Source organism: Akebia trifoliata, chromosome 2, assembly GCF_017979445.1.
Source record: "Akebia trifoliata isolate Shusen 1 chromosome 2, ASM1797944v1, whole genome shotgun sequence".
NCBI lineage: Eukaryota > Viridiplantae > Streptophyta > Magnoliopsida > Ranunculales > Lardizabalaceae > Akebia > Akebia trifoliata.
This window is the reverse complement of record NC_141376.1, coordinates 7,527,433-7,545,184: the sequence shown is the minus strand read 5'-3', so window position 1 is coordinate 7,545,184 and position 17,752 is coordinate 7,527,433. Positions and strand designations below refer to the sequence as shown.

Here is a 17,752-nt window from a genome sequence, read left to right as displayed (position 1 = left end):
AGATCGCTGATTATAAAAGTGATGAAATAGTTAGAAAACATGTTCTGGAATTAAAATAATCAGTGTACCAGAATCGGAATTTTGCCATGTTTTAGTGAACGAAATGGTAATTTAACCTTTTTTTTTTATTTTTTATTTGGGATGTAATGAGTAAAAGGAACGAATAGCTGCTCTCTGCGAAGAGTGAAGAGGAGGATCGTTCCCAGCCTCGGGAACTAGGTGAGCTCTCTCTCTCTCTCTCTCTCTCTCTCAATGGAGATCTTCCATTACGTTGGTTTGATCCTGTTATCCTTTCTCCTCATCTGCAAACATCTTTTCAAAGTGAAGCGAAATCTACCTCCGAGTCCACTCTCTCTTCCAATACTAGGCCACCTCCACCTCCTCAAGAAACCTCTACACCGAACCTTACAATCTATCTCAAACCAGTACGGTCCAATCGTACACCTCAGCTTCGGCTTCCGCCCTGTACTCATCATCTCATCCCCATCAGCCGTACAAGAATGTTTCACCAAGAACGATATTATCTTCGCAGATCGTCCTCACTGTCTTGCAGGAGAACACCTTGGCTACAACTATACCACTCTCGCTTGGGCCCCTTACGGTCAGCACTGGCGTACCCTCCGCCGCATCACTGCCACTGAAATCTTCTCCTCGAATCGTCTCCTCATGTCCTCTTCCTTCCGTAACGAAGAGATCAAGTGTTTGGTCAAGAAACTGTATCGAGATTCGTCTTCTAACGAAGGATTCCAGAAATTAGATCTGAAATCAACATTTTTTGAGCTGACCATCAATGTGATGATGCGGTGGGTTGCAGGAAAACGGTGTTTTGGAGAGGAGACAAAGACCGAATTTGAAATAGAAGAGAAGAAGAGATTGAAGGAATTTCTGAAGGAAACATTCATTCCCAATATGTCGATGAACTTAGCGGATTTCTTTCCGATTTTGAAATTATTTAGTTTTCTAGGGTTGGAGAAAAAAATGGTAATTTTGAAGAGAACTAGGGATGGGTTCTTGCAGTCTCTGATCGAGGAGCGTCGAAGCAAGAAGACCGATTTTTCTTTTTCTGCTGTAAAAGATGGAGAAGAGAAGAAGAAGGAGAAGACGAGGACGATTACGGATGGTCTACTGTCTCTGCAGGAAGCAGAACACGAATACTATACAGATGAAATCATCAAAGGACTTATAGCGGTACGAATCTCAGGCCCTCTTTACAACTAGATTTCATCCTTGTTTGATTCCCTTTTAGATGCGAAGCGGCACAAAATTACAAGTTCAAAACAGAAGAATTTCTACAGTTTGACACAAAATTTGATATCGAATCTTTAAAAATAAAAATAAAAATAAAAATTCCTTCTCTCTAGATTAACCTTTATACTAAAATTTAGCTTAATTTGTTTAGTTAAAGAAGTAAGATCTGAGAAGTGAAAAATAGTGAAATCTTCTAGAAATAATTATGATAAATACTTAAATTTGAACGATGATAGATCACCAATCAAACTGATTATTCACGTATTGATCAGACATTTAGCAGATCTGTTGTGATTTTATACTAACAAAGGTTGGATCCGGTAATTATTTGAGTCTCGTACAACTGATTTTTTGGTTGCATTTCTTACTAAAATCCCTCGTCTTCAACCTCTCTAAAATTCTTATAAAATAAAATCCTAATTTGTTCTTTAAGATTTTAACGTGGAAGAAAATAAGATTTTGAGTGAGAAAGATAGAATTATTATCATACTCTATAGCTGTGGGATAAATTACACTACTCATAATAAATTCTTTGATTCAATTGACATAATCCATTAATCATTAAATTTGAAGAATTTAAATATTAAAAAAAAATCGTGGAAATGTGTGACTTATTTCTGTTTGCTTCGCATCGTCCGGTAGGCGCAATTATAGCTTTTCCAAAGTTATGACTTTTTGTTGCCACGTGGAGTTCTCTAGTTGGCACGTGGCTCACATTTCCAATTTTATAATGAGTCGTGCTGTGGTGACGTTTTTCGGTGGGAAAAATGACATTTTGACGTGACTGCGTGCACGTTATCGTAGATGATTTTACTCACATCTCGAGGAAAAACTTTTACAGTTATGTGCGTGCCAGCACTTATCCCAAAAATTTCATTCCATTGGTGACTCCACATAAAAGGCATCTCGGCTGGTGATTATTGTGCTAATTCCAATTTTATTAAAAAAACTCCCTTACTTTATCAAGTTTATTACTCGATCAATTCTTACTTTTAAAATTATACTACCATGACTGATTTAGTAATATTTTAAATCTTCCTAAGTTCATTGGACTCACATGGATTATCAAATTAGCAATCCAACGACAAAGACTTTTAGATTTCATGGAAAAACTCAGATTCAAAAGAAAAATTTTTAAAACAAAAAATCATTTTAAGTTGGTTGTAGGTGTTGAAAATGAATGACTACTGAACTTTCAAATTAAAAACTAAAATTAAATAGTGAAAATTTAAAAAAACAAAAATTAAATTTTTTTTTTTAAAATCATAGAATTTTGTCCTTTATGATCCTATGGCATCATATCATGTTTTTGGATACAATAAATTGATGCGGTTGGAATTCACTCTTAAGGTATATTTAGTAACAAATTAAGTGCATATATTTGAATTTTACGACGTGAATCCCCACTCTAAGGTTTGCTCGATAATGAACTTGATAAAGTGAGGCTTGGTGGGTAACAAACTTCATAAAGTGAGTTGCCCTTGGAGTTGTTAGAACTCAAAGGGAGTTTTTGTAATAAAAATGTAACAATGGGGTTTGTCGGGTAAATCTCTCTTATTTCTATCCATTGCACTTGAGTATTTTTTATTTGATAAATTTGTTTTGAATGATAATTTTTGTAATAAAAATGCAACAATGGGGTTTTGTCGAGTATTTTCTATGGTAATCCCATGTCATGTCAGAGAACATCAGATAATCACGACTCAATTTTTTTTTTTTTTTTTTTTTTTTTTGTGGATTAGGAAACAAAAGTTAGGAGTATTTCCACCCCGTGTCTTTAAATTTTTCCATTAAAATGGCATCTTCTTCAAATTTGAAGATTTAGGTCCCCTCCAAACCACTTTAAATTTAAATTAACCCTTCTTTCAATCACTATTCATTCTCTAGACCATTATTCTTTCACTAAAAAAAAGTAAAATAAAATAAAAACAATTGGTGGTTCATTAATCAAACTTATTTTATTATAGATTTTGGTCAAACGACCGGTTTGGTTTGATTTTTAAAATATGGAATGAAAGGAATTTAAAATAAGTAGGAGACAAAAATGGTATTTAAAACATGTTTCTATGAAAAGATAAGGCAAAAAAAAATGATATTTATGAAAAGCAATGATGACAAAATAGGTATTTAGAAAAGGTGAATAGTGATTTAAATAGGCCCTTCAAAATTTCTCTCCCCCTCTATATTTGATTAACGGGAATAGTGATATAGAGGAGATGTCTTAAAAATGAAGAACGGTTGGAGATCTCCCTCTCTATATTTGGTGTTTTGAAAATTGGTTGGAGATGCTCTTAGGCTAGTATGACGTGACTATATTAGAAAGACTTGGAATCTTACTAAGGATTGATGGGCCCATGGCGTTGGCCAAACAACATTACAGCCATCTAGTTTTCATGGTTGTCGTGTAAATGTCTTGTATTCCGTTGTACTACGTAGAGCTATAGGGGTGCGGGGCAGAGCCCCCAGGCCCAAAATTTTCAAGGGGTACGAAATGGACAATCATGTAATATTTTTTTAATGGTTTTTTATTTTTTAGGGGTTTTTTGTTTTGGAGAGTTTTACATGTTTGGTAACTCTCGGGTATATAAATTGAGATCTTTAGGGCTGTAAAACTTATGAGAAAATAGTGATTGTTCTTATTTTGTTCCTTGGACATAGGTAGTGACTGCCGAATCACGTAAATCCTTATGTTTTATGTGATTGGGTTATCTCTGCCATTTCATTTTTTTCACAATGTTGAAGATCAAGTTTAGAAATAGTAAAAGAAAAAACCTATTTTAGCTTCATCCAAGGCTTTGAAAATAGATCATCCAATGGTAAAAACTATTTTTTTTAGTTGTTCTTGTGAAAGTTCTTAATTTTTTTTTAGGCAGATTTACCAAAACATGCACAACATTTCGATTAATTCCGAAAACGGCACACTGTAGCAATTAATTCCGAAAACGGTAAATTTACCGTTTTCGGAATTAATTTTTTTTACCAAAACGGTAAAAACAGTAAAATGTATTTTTTTTTACCGAAAATGCCCTTTTTTATTTTTTGACTGAAATTACGAAAATAAAATTGATTTCGGTAAAAAAAAAAATTATATATACATATTATTGTTGGATTACCGAAAGAGAGTGAATCTTTTTAGTAATGTAATGAAATTCAATTGTGAAGAGCTACTGTATTTTCATGAATCAAAGGGGAGTACATATACAGTAAAAGAAAACTGAATCACTCCTACATACAAGGAAGACTCCTAGTCTCAAGGAAGACTCAACCAACTCCTAAATACAAGGAAATTTGAATTTGAATTGGACTCTAATAACTAATCTAGTTTACATTCTGATATGCCCCCTCAAGATAGGCCACGTGTAGAGAGGCCAATCTTGTCTCGTAAAGTCTGAAATTGGGAACGAGGTAGAGGTTTGGTAAGGAGATCAGCAAGCTGGTCAGTAGAAGAAACATGGGCCACACGAAGAGCACCAGACTGAACTTGATCGCGAAGAAAGTGGTAATCAACAGCCACATGCTTCATTCGAGAATGAAAGACTGGATTGGAGCTCAACTGTGTTGCACCAACATTATCGCAGTAGACCACTGGTGGATTGATGAGATTTATACAGAGTTCAGATAGCAAAGAACGAACCCAGCATAGTTCAGCAGCAGTGACAGCAACTGAGCGATATTCGACCTCAGTGGAAGAGCGTGCAATTGTTTTTTGCTTTCTAGAGCTCCAGGAAATGAGATTGCGGCCAAGATAAACAAGGTAAGCACCAGTGGAAGAGTAGTCATCTTTGTTACCTGCCCAGTCTGCATCTGAAAAAGCATGTAATGAGTCGGAGAAGGCATGAAGTGATAGTGGTGAGTTTCGGTGAAGAAGAAGCCCATCATTCAAAGTGCCACAGAGATAATGCAAAATTCTTTTAACAAAATTCCAATGTTCATCTGTAGGTTGATGCATAAACTGAGACATTTTGTTAACCGCAAAGGAAATTTTCGGACGAGTGAGAGACAAGAATTGAAGACTTCCTACTACTGTTCTGTATTCAGATGGATCAAAGAGAGGTGATCCTGATGATAATGTAAGTGATGTTGAATTGGTTGGTAAAGGAGTTAGGACCGGTTTAACATCTTGCATATGAGTTCGAGTAAGTAGATCCTTGATATATCGCCGTTGTGAAAGTAGAATACCATGTCGATGAGGAACAACTTCAACACCAAGAAAATACGAAAGAGTGCCCAGATCCTTGAGAGAAAAACGCTGAGCTAGAGAATCAACAACCTGGGATAAAAGTTCTTCACTATTACCAGTTATTATAATATCATCAACATAGACCAGCAAGTAGATCAATTTGGGGCCAATGTTTAGAACAAACAAAGAGGTGTCAGAATGAGAATTCTTAAATCCGGAATCCACAAGGAATTTGCGCAACTCATGATACCATGCCCGAGGAGCTTGTTTGAGGCCGTAAATTGCTTTGTGAAGTTTACACACATAAGTGGGATGATCAGAGTCAATGAAGCCAGGAGGCTGAGCCATATACACTGTTTCTGATAAATTGCCTTGGAGAAAGGCATTGTTGACATCCAATTGGTGAAGGGACCAACCATTACTTACAGCAATACTAAGCACAATTCTCACGGTAGTTGGCTTAATAACTGGACTGAATGTCTCAAGATAATCCACACCTGGTCTTTGATGAAAGCCTTTGGCTACAAGGTGAGCTTTATGCCTGTCAATAGAACCATCAGAATTTCTTTTAATGCGAAATATCCACTTACAACCTACAAGATTAGTGATGCCATCGGGAGAAACCAATTCCCATGTCCCATTGCGAACAAGAGCATTATACTCTTCAGACATAGCTTTGCGCCAATTTGGGTCTTTGAGGGCTTGAGTAACGGATGAGGGTTCAGGGCTAGGTGAAGATGCTAAGTGAGTGTGAAGGTTTAGTTTTTGAATTGGTTTGGTAATATGGTTTTTGGCTCGGGTAGTCATTGGATGGCGAGGAGGTGGTGTAGAGATAGGTTGTGAAGTAGGGGGGTGCTGTGTTGGAAGTTCTGTTGGTTGGGATGGTGGTGGCGAGGTTGAAGAGGGATCAGCAACAGGAGGCAAATCTGGAGCATGTACTTCTGGAGTGTGTGAATGCCGCTGAATTGGAAGAGGGATGGGAACTGTGATGACTGGTGGAAGCCATGTTGCAGCTGTAGTGGAAGTAGGACGGGGTAGTTGATTGTTGAGAGTTGTGTAAGGAAATATAGATTCTACAAATTGAACATGGCAAGAGACATAGGTTTTAGAGGTGGATGGTTCAAAACAGAGATATGCACTTTGAGATAATGAGTAACCAAGAAAGACACAGGGTTTGGATTTTGGGTCTAGTTTATGGGACGAATAAGGGCGAAGCCATGGATAACATAAGCACCCGAAAATCTTGAGCTTAGAATAGTTTGGTGTGGTTTTGAAAATTAATTGAAAGGGAGTGGAGAGGTTGAGAGTAGCGGTAGGCATTCTATTAATTAAGTAGACTGCAGTACTAAATGCATGAGACCAAAAGGTTAGAGGTAAAGAGGCATGTGAGAGTAGGGTGAGTCCCGTTTCTACAATGTGACGGTGTCTTCTTTCAGAGTAACCATTGTGTTCGGGTGTATGAGGTGGAGTGGTTAGATGAGTGACACCAGCTTTAGAAAGGAAATCTTTGAGGCCCAGATATTCTCCCCCATTGTCAGAATAAAGAGTGATGATTTTGCATTGAAAGTAATTTTCAACAATGGTTTTGTAGCGCTTAAATACTTCTTGAACATCTGATTTTCTTTTGAGTGGATAAAACCAGATGTATTTGGTAAAGTGATCGACAAAGATGACATAGTATTTGAAGCCATTAGAAGACAGAATTGGAGAAGTCCATACATCAGAAAATATAATTTGAAGAGGGTGTGTAGACACAAGTGATGAAGTCGAAAAAGATAACTTATGACTTTTATTACAAAGGCATGCATTACATGAGAAATCTTTTATCATAGGTGAAGATGATTCTAAATGATAACTAGATAGAATATGCTTTAAGATGGGAAAAGCTGGATGTCCTAAACGATGATGCCAGTTGGTGGATGTTGTCTTGGCAGTAGAGAAGGCTAAAATCGGGGTAAACACAGGTGTGGGAACCGGCCATTCATACACTCCATCCTTGGTACTGCCCTGGAATAGAATTGCCCCCGAGTGAAGATCCTTCACATAAAAGGAAGATGGTAAGAATTCAATTGATGCATTGTTAGTGATACAAAACTGAGAAATGGAAATTAAATTTTTCTTCATGGTTGGGACACAAAGAACATTAGACAATGCAAAAGTTGAGTTGGGAGAGGAAAGAGTGGTAGAGCCAGTGTGTGTGATAGAGAGACCTGTACCATCTCCGATCATAACATCATCAGATCCATTGTAAGGAGAGTGGAGAGATAGATTATTTAAATCTGCTGTGACATGGTGAGATGCGCCACTGTCAAGTAACCAGGTTGGATTGGGGGATGTGTTGTTGGTAGCAAAGTTGACTCGGGGCTGCCAAGGAGCTGGTGAGTTATGTGATGGTGAGGGCACAATGGTGGAGGACTGAATTGGAATCACCTGAAAGGAAGGACATTTCTTAGCTGTGTGTCCTTGAATGCCACATATTTGACAGAATCCTTGATATGGTCGGGATGGAGGGCGATTGCTGCGATATTGGGAGCGTGAGTCTGAGAGCATGGGAGAACGGCCAGTGGTGACAGCTGGTGGGCGCCAATTCAAGTTATCAGCAGGTGATGGAGAAGAGGGACGCCAATTGATGTTAGATTTGTTTGTACGCCATGTATGGTTGGTCTTTTGTGTCGGATTGGCGGTAATAGGGATAGGTGTTTCTGAACTCGTGGTTGCTAATGTAGAGGCTTCAAAAGAGAGAAGCTTCTCGTGAAGCTCATCAAAGGAAATGGATGTGTCACGAGCTTGTACCGCACGGACAAGTTCTTTGTAGTCATCTCCTAGGCCATCCAATATCTTGTCTGTGAGATCTTCAGAATCCAGTGGTGCACCTAGTATGGCCAGTTCATCAGCACGGACTTTGACAAAGTGAAGATACTCAGTTATGTTTTGAGTGTCTTTTGTTGGATTCTTGAGTTGATTTTTGACCTGTTTGATGCGACCACGAGAGGGTTTGGCATATGTGTCAGCAAGTATGGTCCAGGCTTCTTTAGCAGTTCCTGCTCGTGCAATGAAGGGTATGATGGTAGGAGAGAGAGAGAGCCAATCAAGGCATTTAGCAGTAGTTGATCCTGGCGAATCCATAGTTTGTGAGATGGATTTGCTGTGGTGGTGTCGTTTGCCGTGATGGTGCTGGGAGGACAGGGTGTGGATATGTTTATTGTGATGAGAGGAACCATAGGTTTTGAGGGCTAGAGGGAGGCCAATGAAGAGGTGATTGGAGTGGCCAGTCTGTTGTTGACAGTAAGATGAAAGAAGGGAAAAGAAAGAGCTTATATATATATATTATATTATGGAGGAGAATAGAGAGATGCTTGATACCATATGAATGGTCTTGTGAGAGCTGCTATATTTTCATGAATCAAGGGGAGTAACATATACAGTAAAAGAAAACTGATTTACATGGAAGACTCAACCAACTCCTAAAACAGGAAATTTAATTGAATGGATTCTAATAACTAATCTAGTTTACATTCTGATATTTAGTTGGACATTTTTTTAAGGTAAAAGAATAAATATATATGTAAAAAAAAAAGGTATTTTCTATATAAAAAAATATTTTATATATGTTTATATTTTGGTAAAAAATATTAATGAAAACGTAATTACCGAGGAATAGCTACAGTGTACCATTTTCGGAATTAATGAAATTTAAGTTTGGTAAAATTATTCTTTTTTTTATCTACATCCCTTTTTCTTTGATCAGTTTGTGGATGTCACATGGTGTTGCAGTCACGATTTACAAAGGGAAGCCGAAAAAATCACTGATAGAGTCTCTTTCCAGGAAATTGATTTGAACAAGTTTTGCAAGAGGAGACACGCATGGACAAGAAGGAAATCTAGTTTGAACTTGGATTCTTAATTTGTATAGTTTCCATTTTTACACAAGATGATTCTTGTAGGTATAATGGGTTCAATTTTTTAAGGTGGAAAATGTGCATAAATTTTATAGATGCTGATCAAACTTTAATTGCTAGTGCTGGACATGGTTTCACAATCCTCAGAGCCAAGATGACTCGCCAGATTCATCTAGATATTGTTCATGAATGAGAAGAGATGCCATCACTTGATAACTGATTTTCTTCTTCTTTCAAGTTTAGAGATCTGGGAAAAAGCTCCCATCTCGTCCATGATAATTAAGATGACTCGAGAATCATCTCAGAATTGTTTGTGAACAAGACAAAAAACTGAGATTGGGAATCATGCTACTGGAGAGCTAACTAAAGCTTTTCTAACCTACTCACTGAAGTATGAGCTAACTACTTTTCCTTTCTTATGAGCAGATCATGTTCACGGCTGGAACCGACACATCAGCTGTAACTATGGAATGGGCAATGTCACTTTTGCTAAACCATCCAGAGGTGGTGGAGAAGGCAAGAGCCGAGATCGACTCTCACGTAGAACACGGCCGTATCCTAGATGAGTCTGATCTTTCTAAGCTTCCCTACCTTCACTGTATAATAAACGAGACGCTTCGATTGTTTCCTGCAGGCCCACTTCTAGTACCCCATGCTTCATCAGAAGATTGTAGTGTGGGTGGATATTCAATCCCACGTGGAACAATGCTGTTGGTGAATGCTTGGGCCATTCATAGGGATCCCAAGGTGTGGATGGAGCCTAATAGTTTCAAGCCTGAGAGGTTCAAAGGTGAAGGCATAGATGGAGAAAGGGAAGGGTTCAGATTTATACCATTTGGATTGGGAAGAAGAGGATGTCCCGGAGCGAGTTTGGGGATGAGGCTGGTGGCTTTGGTTTTGGGCACATTGATTCAGTGTTTTGAGTGGAAAAGGGTTGGAGATGAGGAGGTGGACATGACTGAGGGGTCTGGGACTACAATGCCCAAAGCTAAGTCCCTGGAGGCCATGTATAGGCCTTGTCAAACCATGGTGAACCTTCTCTCTCAACTTTGAGAAACAAATTTGTGTAGATGAGTTTGTATTTCCAGGACTGGGGGCCTGTGTTATCTTTGTTATTCCGTGGGTAGCAAATGCAGCAAGTGGGGGTTACCAAAAAAATTATTATTGGGACAGACGGATTGAATTTTATTCAGTGTCTGTGTGATCAACTCCAACTGTATCAAAAATGTTTTTTTTTTTTATTCTACATATTGGGTGACAAGTATTTGTGTCTCCTTTGCCTGGCTTGCATATAATGTTGGCATAAAGTTTTGCAGTTATTTTTTTAGCTGATAAAATTTTGGGTGATTTAGACAAAATCCTCCACATTTTGATGAACATTTGAGATCCTCCCATGTTTTTCCAAACTGATGACATGCCCCCCTAGACCTTTGTCGTATTTCCTTCAAAGGAAATTCATCTGGTTTTACCTATGCTTCTAAATGATTTCTCAAAGGAGACATTTGGTCCCCCAATATTAATTTGGGGAACGCGACAGATCGAGTATTTATTTTTCAGCGCTTTTTAAGTTATCCTAGGCCTGGCATTTGTCCAATCTCTAAGTTTGTACTTTTCCTTCATTTTCTCTCTTAATACCTTTCAGTTTGATTGAGCATCTAATCTTTTGTTCTCATGTATGTTCGGATCAATCCTGTTTGTTAATTGTATCATTAGATTTGTAAACTGCTATGATCTGTTTGTCGAATGTCGAAGTTAGTCCTCTAGTATCTGTATTTGGTTGATTTTGGATATAAGAATGGGAGGAAAATCAACAGTGGAAAACGTGAAAGAGGAAACTGGCAGTGTCACCATACCCCTTAACCTAGCTATTTGGGGCTGGCATGGATCCTATCTTTCCTTTCAAATCTTCCCAAAGATACATATTATTTTAAGATCGTTGCTTACAATTTCGGTCATCATTTTGGGTCTCTAGTCTTCAATATCTACCACTGCATTTGGGTCTGTCTGTAATTATTCTTCTTTGTGAAGTAGGTCGTATGAATGTTTTGGCTTTAGGGTTTTGTCGATGGATAGTTCTTGATGATGATAATTAATTTGTTGTGCTTGAAAAGTGACCATACTGATGAATTTCATCTTTTAAATTTGTAATTTTTCAAAGACATCCACTATAGTTTTTGCTTATTTGGGATTTGGACGGACTGCTTTCCAATATTAGTATGTATTATTCGTGGACCAAGGAGGCAGCCAATTGAAAAAGGTTGGGCAATGAATGAAGTTTTAAGGATTGAATTTATACAGTCAGAGCAACTTGAGATGGAATTTTTTTTTTTTTTGACGACAACAGCACAAGATAGAAAAGGGGGGCGAGTGACCAAAGAGCAAGTTCTACTTGCGGAGAGAGAACCTAATATCATATAAAAACTAAGATGGGGAATGGGGCACATGGAACTCAAAGAGTAATGCTTTGTTTGGATTGAGAGAAATGGGGAGAAAAGAAGAGAAAATATACGAGTTTCTCTCCATTTCTCTTGTTTAGATTGTTAAGTGGGGGAGAGAAGAGAAAAGAACTGGAGAGAAAAAAAATGTTAATTTTCTTTCTCTTCAAAAATGGAGAAGAAGAGGAGTGAAATGGAGATAAATCCTTATAAAATATTTTACAATTTCAATTTTACCTTTAAATCTTTTTTATGATATTTTAAAATTTCAAAGTTGTCCCAAGTTCTTTTCTGTCAATCTAAACATAGTGGAAAGAAATTGAGTTTCTCATGTAATTTGCAATTTAACAAGTCACATGGGCATTCAACCCATCTGATATTTAAAAATTAAAAAAAGTTAAAATTTCTCCAAATATATGATGCCCAATCATCCAATATTTAATATGTACAACGAAACTCATAATTAATTAGTTAAGAGAGATATATTTATGGAAAGTGTTGAAGTAACATTAAAATGTACATTGATTCTCACATCACGGACATGGATGTATGTATGAAATCATAGAGACTTTTCATCGAGATACAAATGAAAAGCATATATGGGCTATGTGTGCACCTCGACATCAGTAATGTAAGAATCAATGTCCATTTCATTTCAGTCTTACTCTAGCACAACTCTTTATTTATTACCCCTACCTCACGACATTTATTATTGGTTTTTTAAAAGTTCCATTTTAATTGCTCTAAGAGTAACAAGGAAAAGAGGACATGTTTGCTATGATTCAATGGACTTAATACTTTGCAGATAACAAGGGGACATTTTTTCAATGTATGGGTTATAAGTTTTGGAATGAGCTGATTTTTTATACGAATGATCTCCTCGAATGATTTACAAAAATTGAGCGATCCACAATTCTTTAACTTGTAAACTAAGGTTAAAATTTTCAGAATGGACTGATTTTTTATAAGAATAATCTCTTCACCATAGAGATCATCCTCACAAAAAATCAGCCCATGCCAAAACTTCTAATCCTTATTAAAAAAAATGTTTAGCTCTCTTTAAAGCCTCCAAACACTTCCCAATAACGAGACATTAGTTCATCATCTACATTCCCAAAGATGAGGATCACATGATTAGGCAAGACATGATTTTCACAATATAAAAAATTTCGTTCCACCACATATCATCTCTACTACGAGTGATGGATCATCTTTTCTACCAAGTGATATGGGATTATCTTTTACCGTTACAAATTAGACTTTGAATGGTTGAATTTGGATAATGCTTATAGGTTACGTGATGCTTTGGCCAAGTTGCGCTTAGAGAAAAAAAAAAACTAAAATATTTAGGAGGCAGGCAAGTTGGCATTCAATCATATAGGTTGATTTTTTGTGAGGGATCTCTATGGTCAAAAGATCATCCTCACCAAAAATCAGCTAATTACGAAACTTTTAACCCTAATTTACAAATTGAAGAATCATGGACCATTCGATTTTTGTAAATAATTTTGGATGGAGTTTCGGACTGATTTTTTTGATGAGGATGTATGAAAAATCAGGCCGAAACTTCTAACTCATACGTTGAACGCCATCCATTAATTAATTAGAATATAAAAACGAATATATAATATATATAGTAGTGTGGCGTTGGTGAGCTCTCAATTATTCTAACTATTTTATTTTTTCCCAATGGATAAATCCTTGCAAGTCTCTAAATATTCCTCTCACAACCGACAATCTCATTCCCATTTCAACAAACCATCCAAAGTTTCAAGATGAAGAAAAACATAAAAAAAATAATTGAAGCATAACCTCAACAAGAACACCAAACCTAAGAGTATCTTAAGCTTATGCATTTCAACAACTCTCGCTCCGATTGGGCTTTGAGGAGATGAAAACAGCCTGATAGACACAAAAAAAGAAAATTCATGTAAATAGAAGGGTTGGTTCAATCCAACATAGGATCTACCTTCCTTTCATACGGGTTTTTCAGATTACCTCTTCTTCATCTTCATCCATTCTTGGAACCCAATCGTTTGTTGCAGGATTGCCTCTGTATCCCCTCTCTTTTACTCCTTCATCATACCCTTCTCTTTGCAACTCAAGCCCATATCCATCTCCTCTGTCTTCCATCACTCTTATAAACCCACTTCCCGTCTGTCAAACAAAAGCTATCTAATATCATCAGATACAAACTCTTTCATCTATCAATAAAGAACCCCCCAAATTTTTTTTAAAAAAAAAGGTACAAAATTATTCAAACCGTGTGATGTTGTTTGTCGATCGAATTCAACTCTCTGTAATATTGGGTCTCCACGAACTCCTCTTGAATCTCACAGGCTCCCTCTTCTGAACAGATGGGCTGTAAGATAGATACAGATTAGAAACATAAATCAGACAAAAACAAAAAAAGAAGAAAGAAGAGGGGAAAAAGATATGATACAGACATGAGATTGAGATCTAATAAGAGATCTGAACTTTTCGAGTTCAGGAATGTTGTTATTGTTGTTGTCGTTATCGAAGGTGGAGACAAGGGGAGAGTCACTTTCGCTTCTATTGGGTTTGATTGGTCTCTTGGGAGCCATAGAATTGAAGTGAGATCTGATCTGTTTAGAAATCCTCAGTTGTTCATCAGCCTCCAATACCTCATCGCTTCGGCTTGGTTTATTCACCTCCCACTCTCCTCCCATGATGTTGTGTTGATGTTGTGTTGTTGCCTCTCTCTCTCTCTCAAAGACTCAAAGAAGGAAGGAAAGAAACTCGGTGCTTCTTTATGCCACTAAAACCGGGTGCGCACGTACAAGTAAAAGTCGAAACCGCTTGGGAAATTTCGGAGTTCTCTAGAATATTTTAATTTTTTTAATGTACTTCCTGTAGTTGGATTAAAATATATAACCCCGAAGTCCGAATGTAGATAAAGTTCCACGTGGACCAATTGATGTTTGACCTGACTTATGATTAAATCCATTAGAGTAGAAATTAGTCTGATTGGCGACTCCTAACCACCGGATAGGATAAAAAATAAAAATCTCTTTCTTACTCGACCGAACAACATATTTCGGTGCACCAGTTCCTACTAATCTCCCAACAAATTTTTTTTTTTTTTTTAAGTTCACATTAAAGTCAATTTAATATTCAGATTTCAGATATATCAAAATAATTTAAAATTACTGATTATTTGCTTGAAAATTTTTATTACATACAAAATTTAGTTTCTTTTTTACTGCAAAAGTTATCATCGATGAAGATTATTTAATTTTCATCATCTTTTAATTGTCGTGAAATGAATATTTCTTTATGTTTTTATTTTTTCATAGTTTTTGGAGTGTGAATAGTTGATTATAATTTAATTAATATTAAATTTAAACATGATAAGATATTAATTTTAAATATAATAGTTTTTGGACTTATTTAAGTTTTACTATAATTTTATTATTTTAATATGTGATATATTATGTTTATCAATATTTTTTATTTATATTATATTTTTCTTTTCTATAACACTTGGAGCATTTTAGCATTATGATTGCACCTATAACTTAATAAAATCGAGAAACCAATTCTTTCTTCCTATTTCAATAGATAAAATTTGTTTTGGACATCATTAATCTCTCTAATTTCTATCATTTTTAGGTTCCGTTTAATACAGAGCAGAAGGTACAAAGTAACGGTAAAAAAAAAAAAAAGTAATTTTGAAAAAAATAATTTAACTTTGTTTTGTACTCAAGATTCTTTTTGTACCCGTGATCTTAGGTAGAAGCTTTCAAGACTTAACCCTTAGCATGGTAGATGAATCAATCAATGTTTTACTACGATTCCAAGTCAACTAATCAACACATTTCTCATACTCAATGTAATGGGTCAAATCCAAAACACCTCTATTCAGAGGTGGAGTTAGTAAAATTGTCCCCACAAAACTTTGAGACACCCCTATAATTTCAACTAATTACATGTCCCATTTGTCTCCACTCCCTCACCTCTCTCCCCATTTGCCCCCACACCCTCATCTCTCTCCAATTTTTGCCTCCACACCCTCACCTCCTTCCATTCAAGTTCTTCAACTATACAACTAATCATAGTTTGCCCCCACTATAAGAAAATTCTGGTTTCGCCCCTGCCTCTATTCTTGCATAGAAACAACTTATGATGTCTTGAAATTCAAATGATATATATCTCTAAGACCAGTCAACTCTATCTTTCAATATCCTGATAAATGATGGAGAAAGGATAGAGTGGTGGTGACGTTAGGGTCCGTTTGATTGAGAAAAAAACAATGATTTCGAGGTGTAGATGTGTAGAAGGGATCTGGGGTCTGACTCCCTACCTAAAGCAAGTAAACAATTGCCTTGGGGCATTACATTAGTAGGAAGGGTAAGTGGTGAATATAATTGAGGGAAAGTCCAAGAAAGAAATATAAAAGATAGGCTGTCCAATTAGAGTATGTTTTTTTACTTATTAGTAGGTTTTAGGAGAGAGGAATAATGAAAATCTCTTCTCATCATTTTAGATAAATGGATTAAAGTTATTGCCATTGCGCCATGATTTTGGATAAAAAATTTAATCCTCGTCTTTTTCAATGTGAAGATTCTATCTACTTCAATCTTAAGGAAATATAGGACTTTTATGGAAGTATTAAATTTTAGGTAGAAAATTTTAATATTTTCTACCAAGTATTAAAGCTAAATACAAAATGACCAATATCAAAGAGGATTTTGAAAAATAGAAAATGATGAAATTTTTGATATAAAAAAAATTAGGATTTTTTAAAAAAGTTCATGCTAAGTAAAAACTTGAAAATGAGTGATTTTAAGATTAGAAAAACAAAACAACAACAATAAAGGCTTTTTTACTAGAGATTTAAGACAAGGGGAGCATGTCATGAGTTTGAAAACACTGGGATACTTCTAATATTGACCAAAACGTAGAGGGGTATGTCTGAAATCTTAATCAGCCATATACTCTGAATGATTTCAATGGGTACATAAAATCTGTTTGGAGTAAGAATTTCTTGGTGTTAAGATGAATGAAGACACTTAATCCCTGATGTCATTTCCGACATTTTGATATAATAGAAAATGATGAGGCCCTAACTCCTTCAAATCTCATAGCATTCCTCATTAACCATATTTCCCATATAATTACTTAGGGATTAATCACTCAACATAAGATTGAACTTTTGATGCACGCTATATGTTAATCTTTAAAAGGATTTCTGCCAATTTGTAGCAAATTGAACATGTCAAAGTGATTTGAATGTTGTGGCTTGTTCGAACCTCATCTACTAGGCATAACCTTGAAAAAATTCCAAGAGAACTTTTATCATGTGAACTTGATTCCAGGACTTGTTTCAACATTTTGACCCAAAACTCTAGTTGAGTTCGGAGCTGATGACAAAGAGAAGTCCCTCGAACAAATCACTCTTATCTTCGTGGTTGAATTTCGTATTGGGTAGTTGTTGCTAACACATCATCACGGAGTCGAATCCTATCAAATCATATTTGTGTGCATCTTGTAATCTTGTGATCTTTATAAATAGATAGTGTTACCCTCTCCAAAAGCAAGGAAGGCAGCACAATATTCTCTCTACTATTATAAGGTATCAAAGCCATAGAAAATTCTATTTTCTTTTTCTTTGCAAACCAAGAATGTCTTATTTCCAAATCAGAACATTATCTATTGGCAATCTCGCAAACAACAAACTGTGGCTAAATCAAGTACGTAAGTGAATATTGTGCATTTTCTTAGGCCGCCTCAGAACTTACTTGACTTCAATCACCTCTCCGTGAGCTTGTTGTATTCTTAAAAAAAATCTCCTTTACTCTAGTGTGATAATATTTGTGCCACCTACTTAACTGCCAACCCGGTCTTCCGTGCTCGAACAAAACATATTGAAATCGATTTTAACTTTGCCCATGATAAGGTAGTTAAGGGTGACCTACAGGTTCGCTTCATTCCTACCCAAGAACAATTGGCCGATATTTTTACAAAGG

General features: G+C 36.3%; 2 protein-coding genes across 2 annotated transcripts; one reads left to right on the top strand and one right to left on the bottom strand.

Annotated features, from left to right (window-relative positions):
- Positions 1-218: 218 nt before the first annotated feature.
- Positions 219-10,600, top strand: LOC147409243 (cytochrome P450 81Q32-like). The gene is made up of 2 exons (XM_086426885.1): positions 219-1,188; positions 9,754-10,600. Exons 1-2 carry the CDS (start codon positions 253-255, stop codon positions 10,378-10,380), a joined length of 1,563 nt encoding a protein of 520 aa, XP_086283011.1. The 5' UTR covers positions 219-252; the 3' UTR covers positions 10,381-10,600.
- A 2,813-nt stretch (positions 10,601-13,413) lies between these two features.
- Positions 13,414-14,509, bottom strand: MEE59 (maternal effect embryo arrest 59). Its single transcript, XM_086426898.1, has 4 exons — positions 14,210-14,509; positions 14,026-14,124; positions 13,761-13,919; positions 13,414-13,664 (listed from the first exon to the last, which is right to left on the bottom strand). The coding sequence occupies exons 1-4, from the start codon at positions 14,450-14,452 to the stop codon at positions 13,620-13,622; spliced, it is 546 nt and encodes a 181-aa protein (XP_086283024.1). The 5' UTR covers positions 14,453-14,509; the 3' UTR covers positions 13,414-13,619.
- Positions 14,510-17,752: the final 3,243 nt, after the last annotated feature.

Excerpts from the sequence above, each read along its gene's own strand:
- LOC147409243 (XM_086426885.1), top strand. The coding sequence starts at position 253 with ATGGAGATCTTCCATTACGTTGGTTTGATCCTGTTATCCTTTCTCCTC. Across the intron at positions 1,189-9,753 it reads TCATCAAAGGACTTATAGCG|ATCATGTTCACGGCTGGAAC; the intron begins GTACGAATCTCA and ends TCTTATGAGCAG.
- MEE59 (XM_086426898.1), bottom strand. The coding sequence starts at position 14,452 with ATGGGAGGAGAGTGGGAGGTGAATAAACCAAGCCGAAGCGATGAGGTA. Across the intron at positions 14,125-14,209 it reads TTATTAGATCTCAATCTCAT|CCCATCTGTTCAGAAGAGGG; the intron begins GTCTGTATCATA and ends TCTATCTTACAG. Across the intron at positions 13,665-13,760 it reads TGGATGAAGATGAAGAAGAG|GCTGTTTTCATCTCCTCAAA; the intron begins GTAATCTGAAAA and ends TGTGTCTATCAG.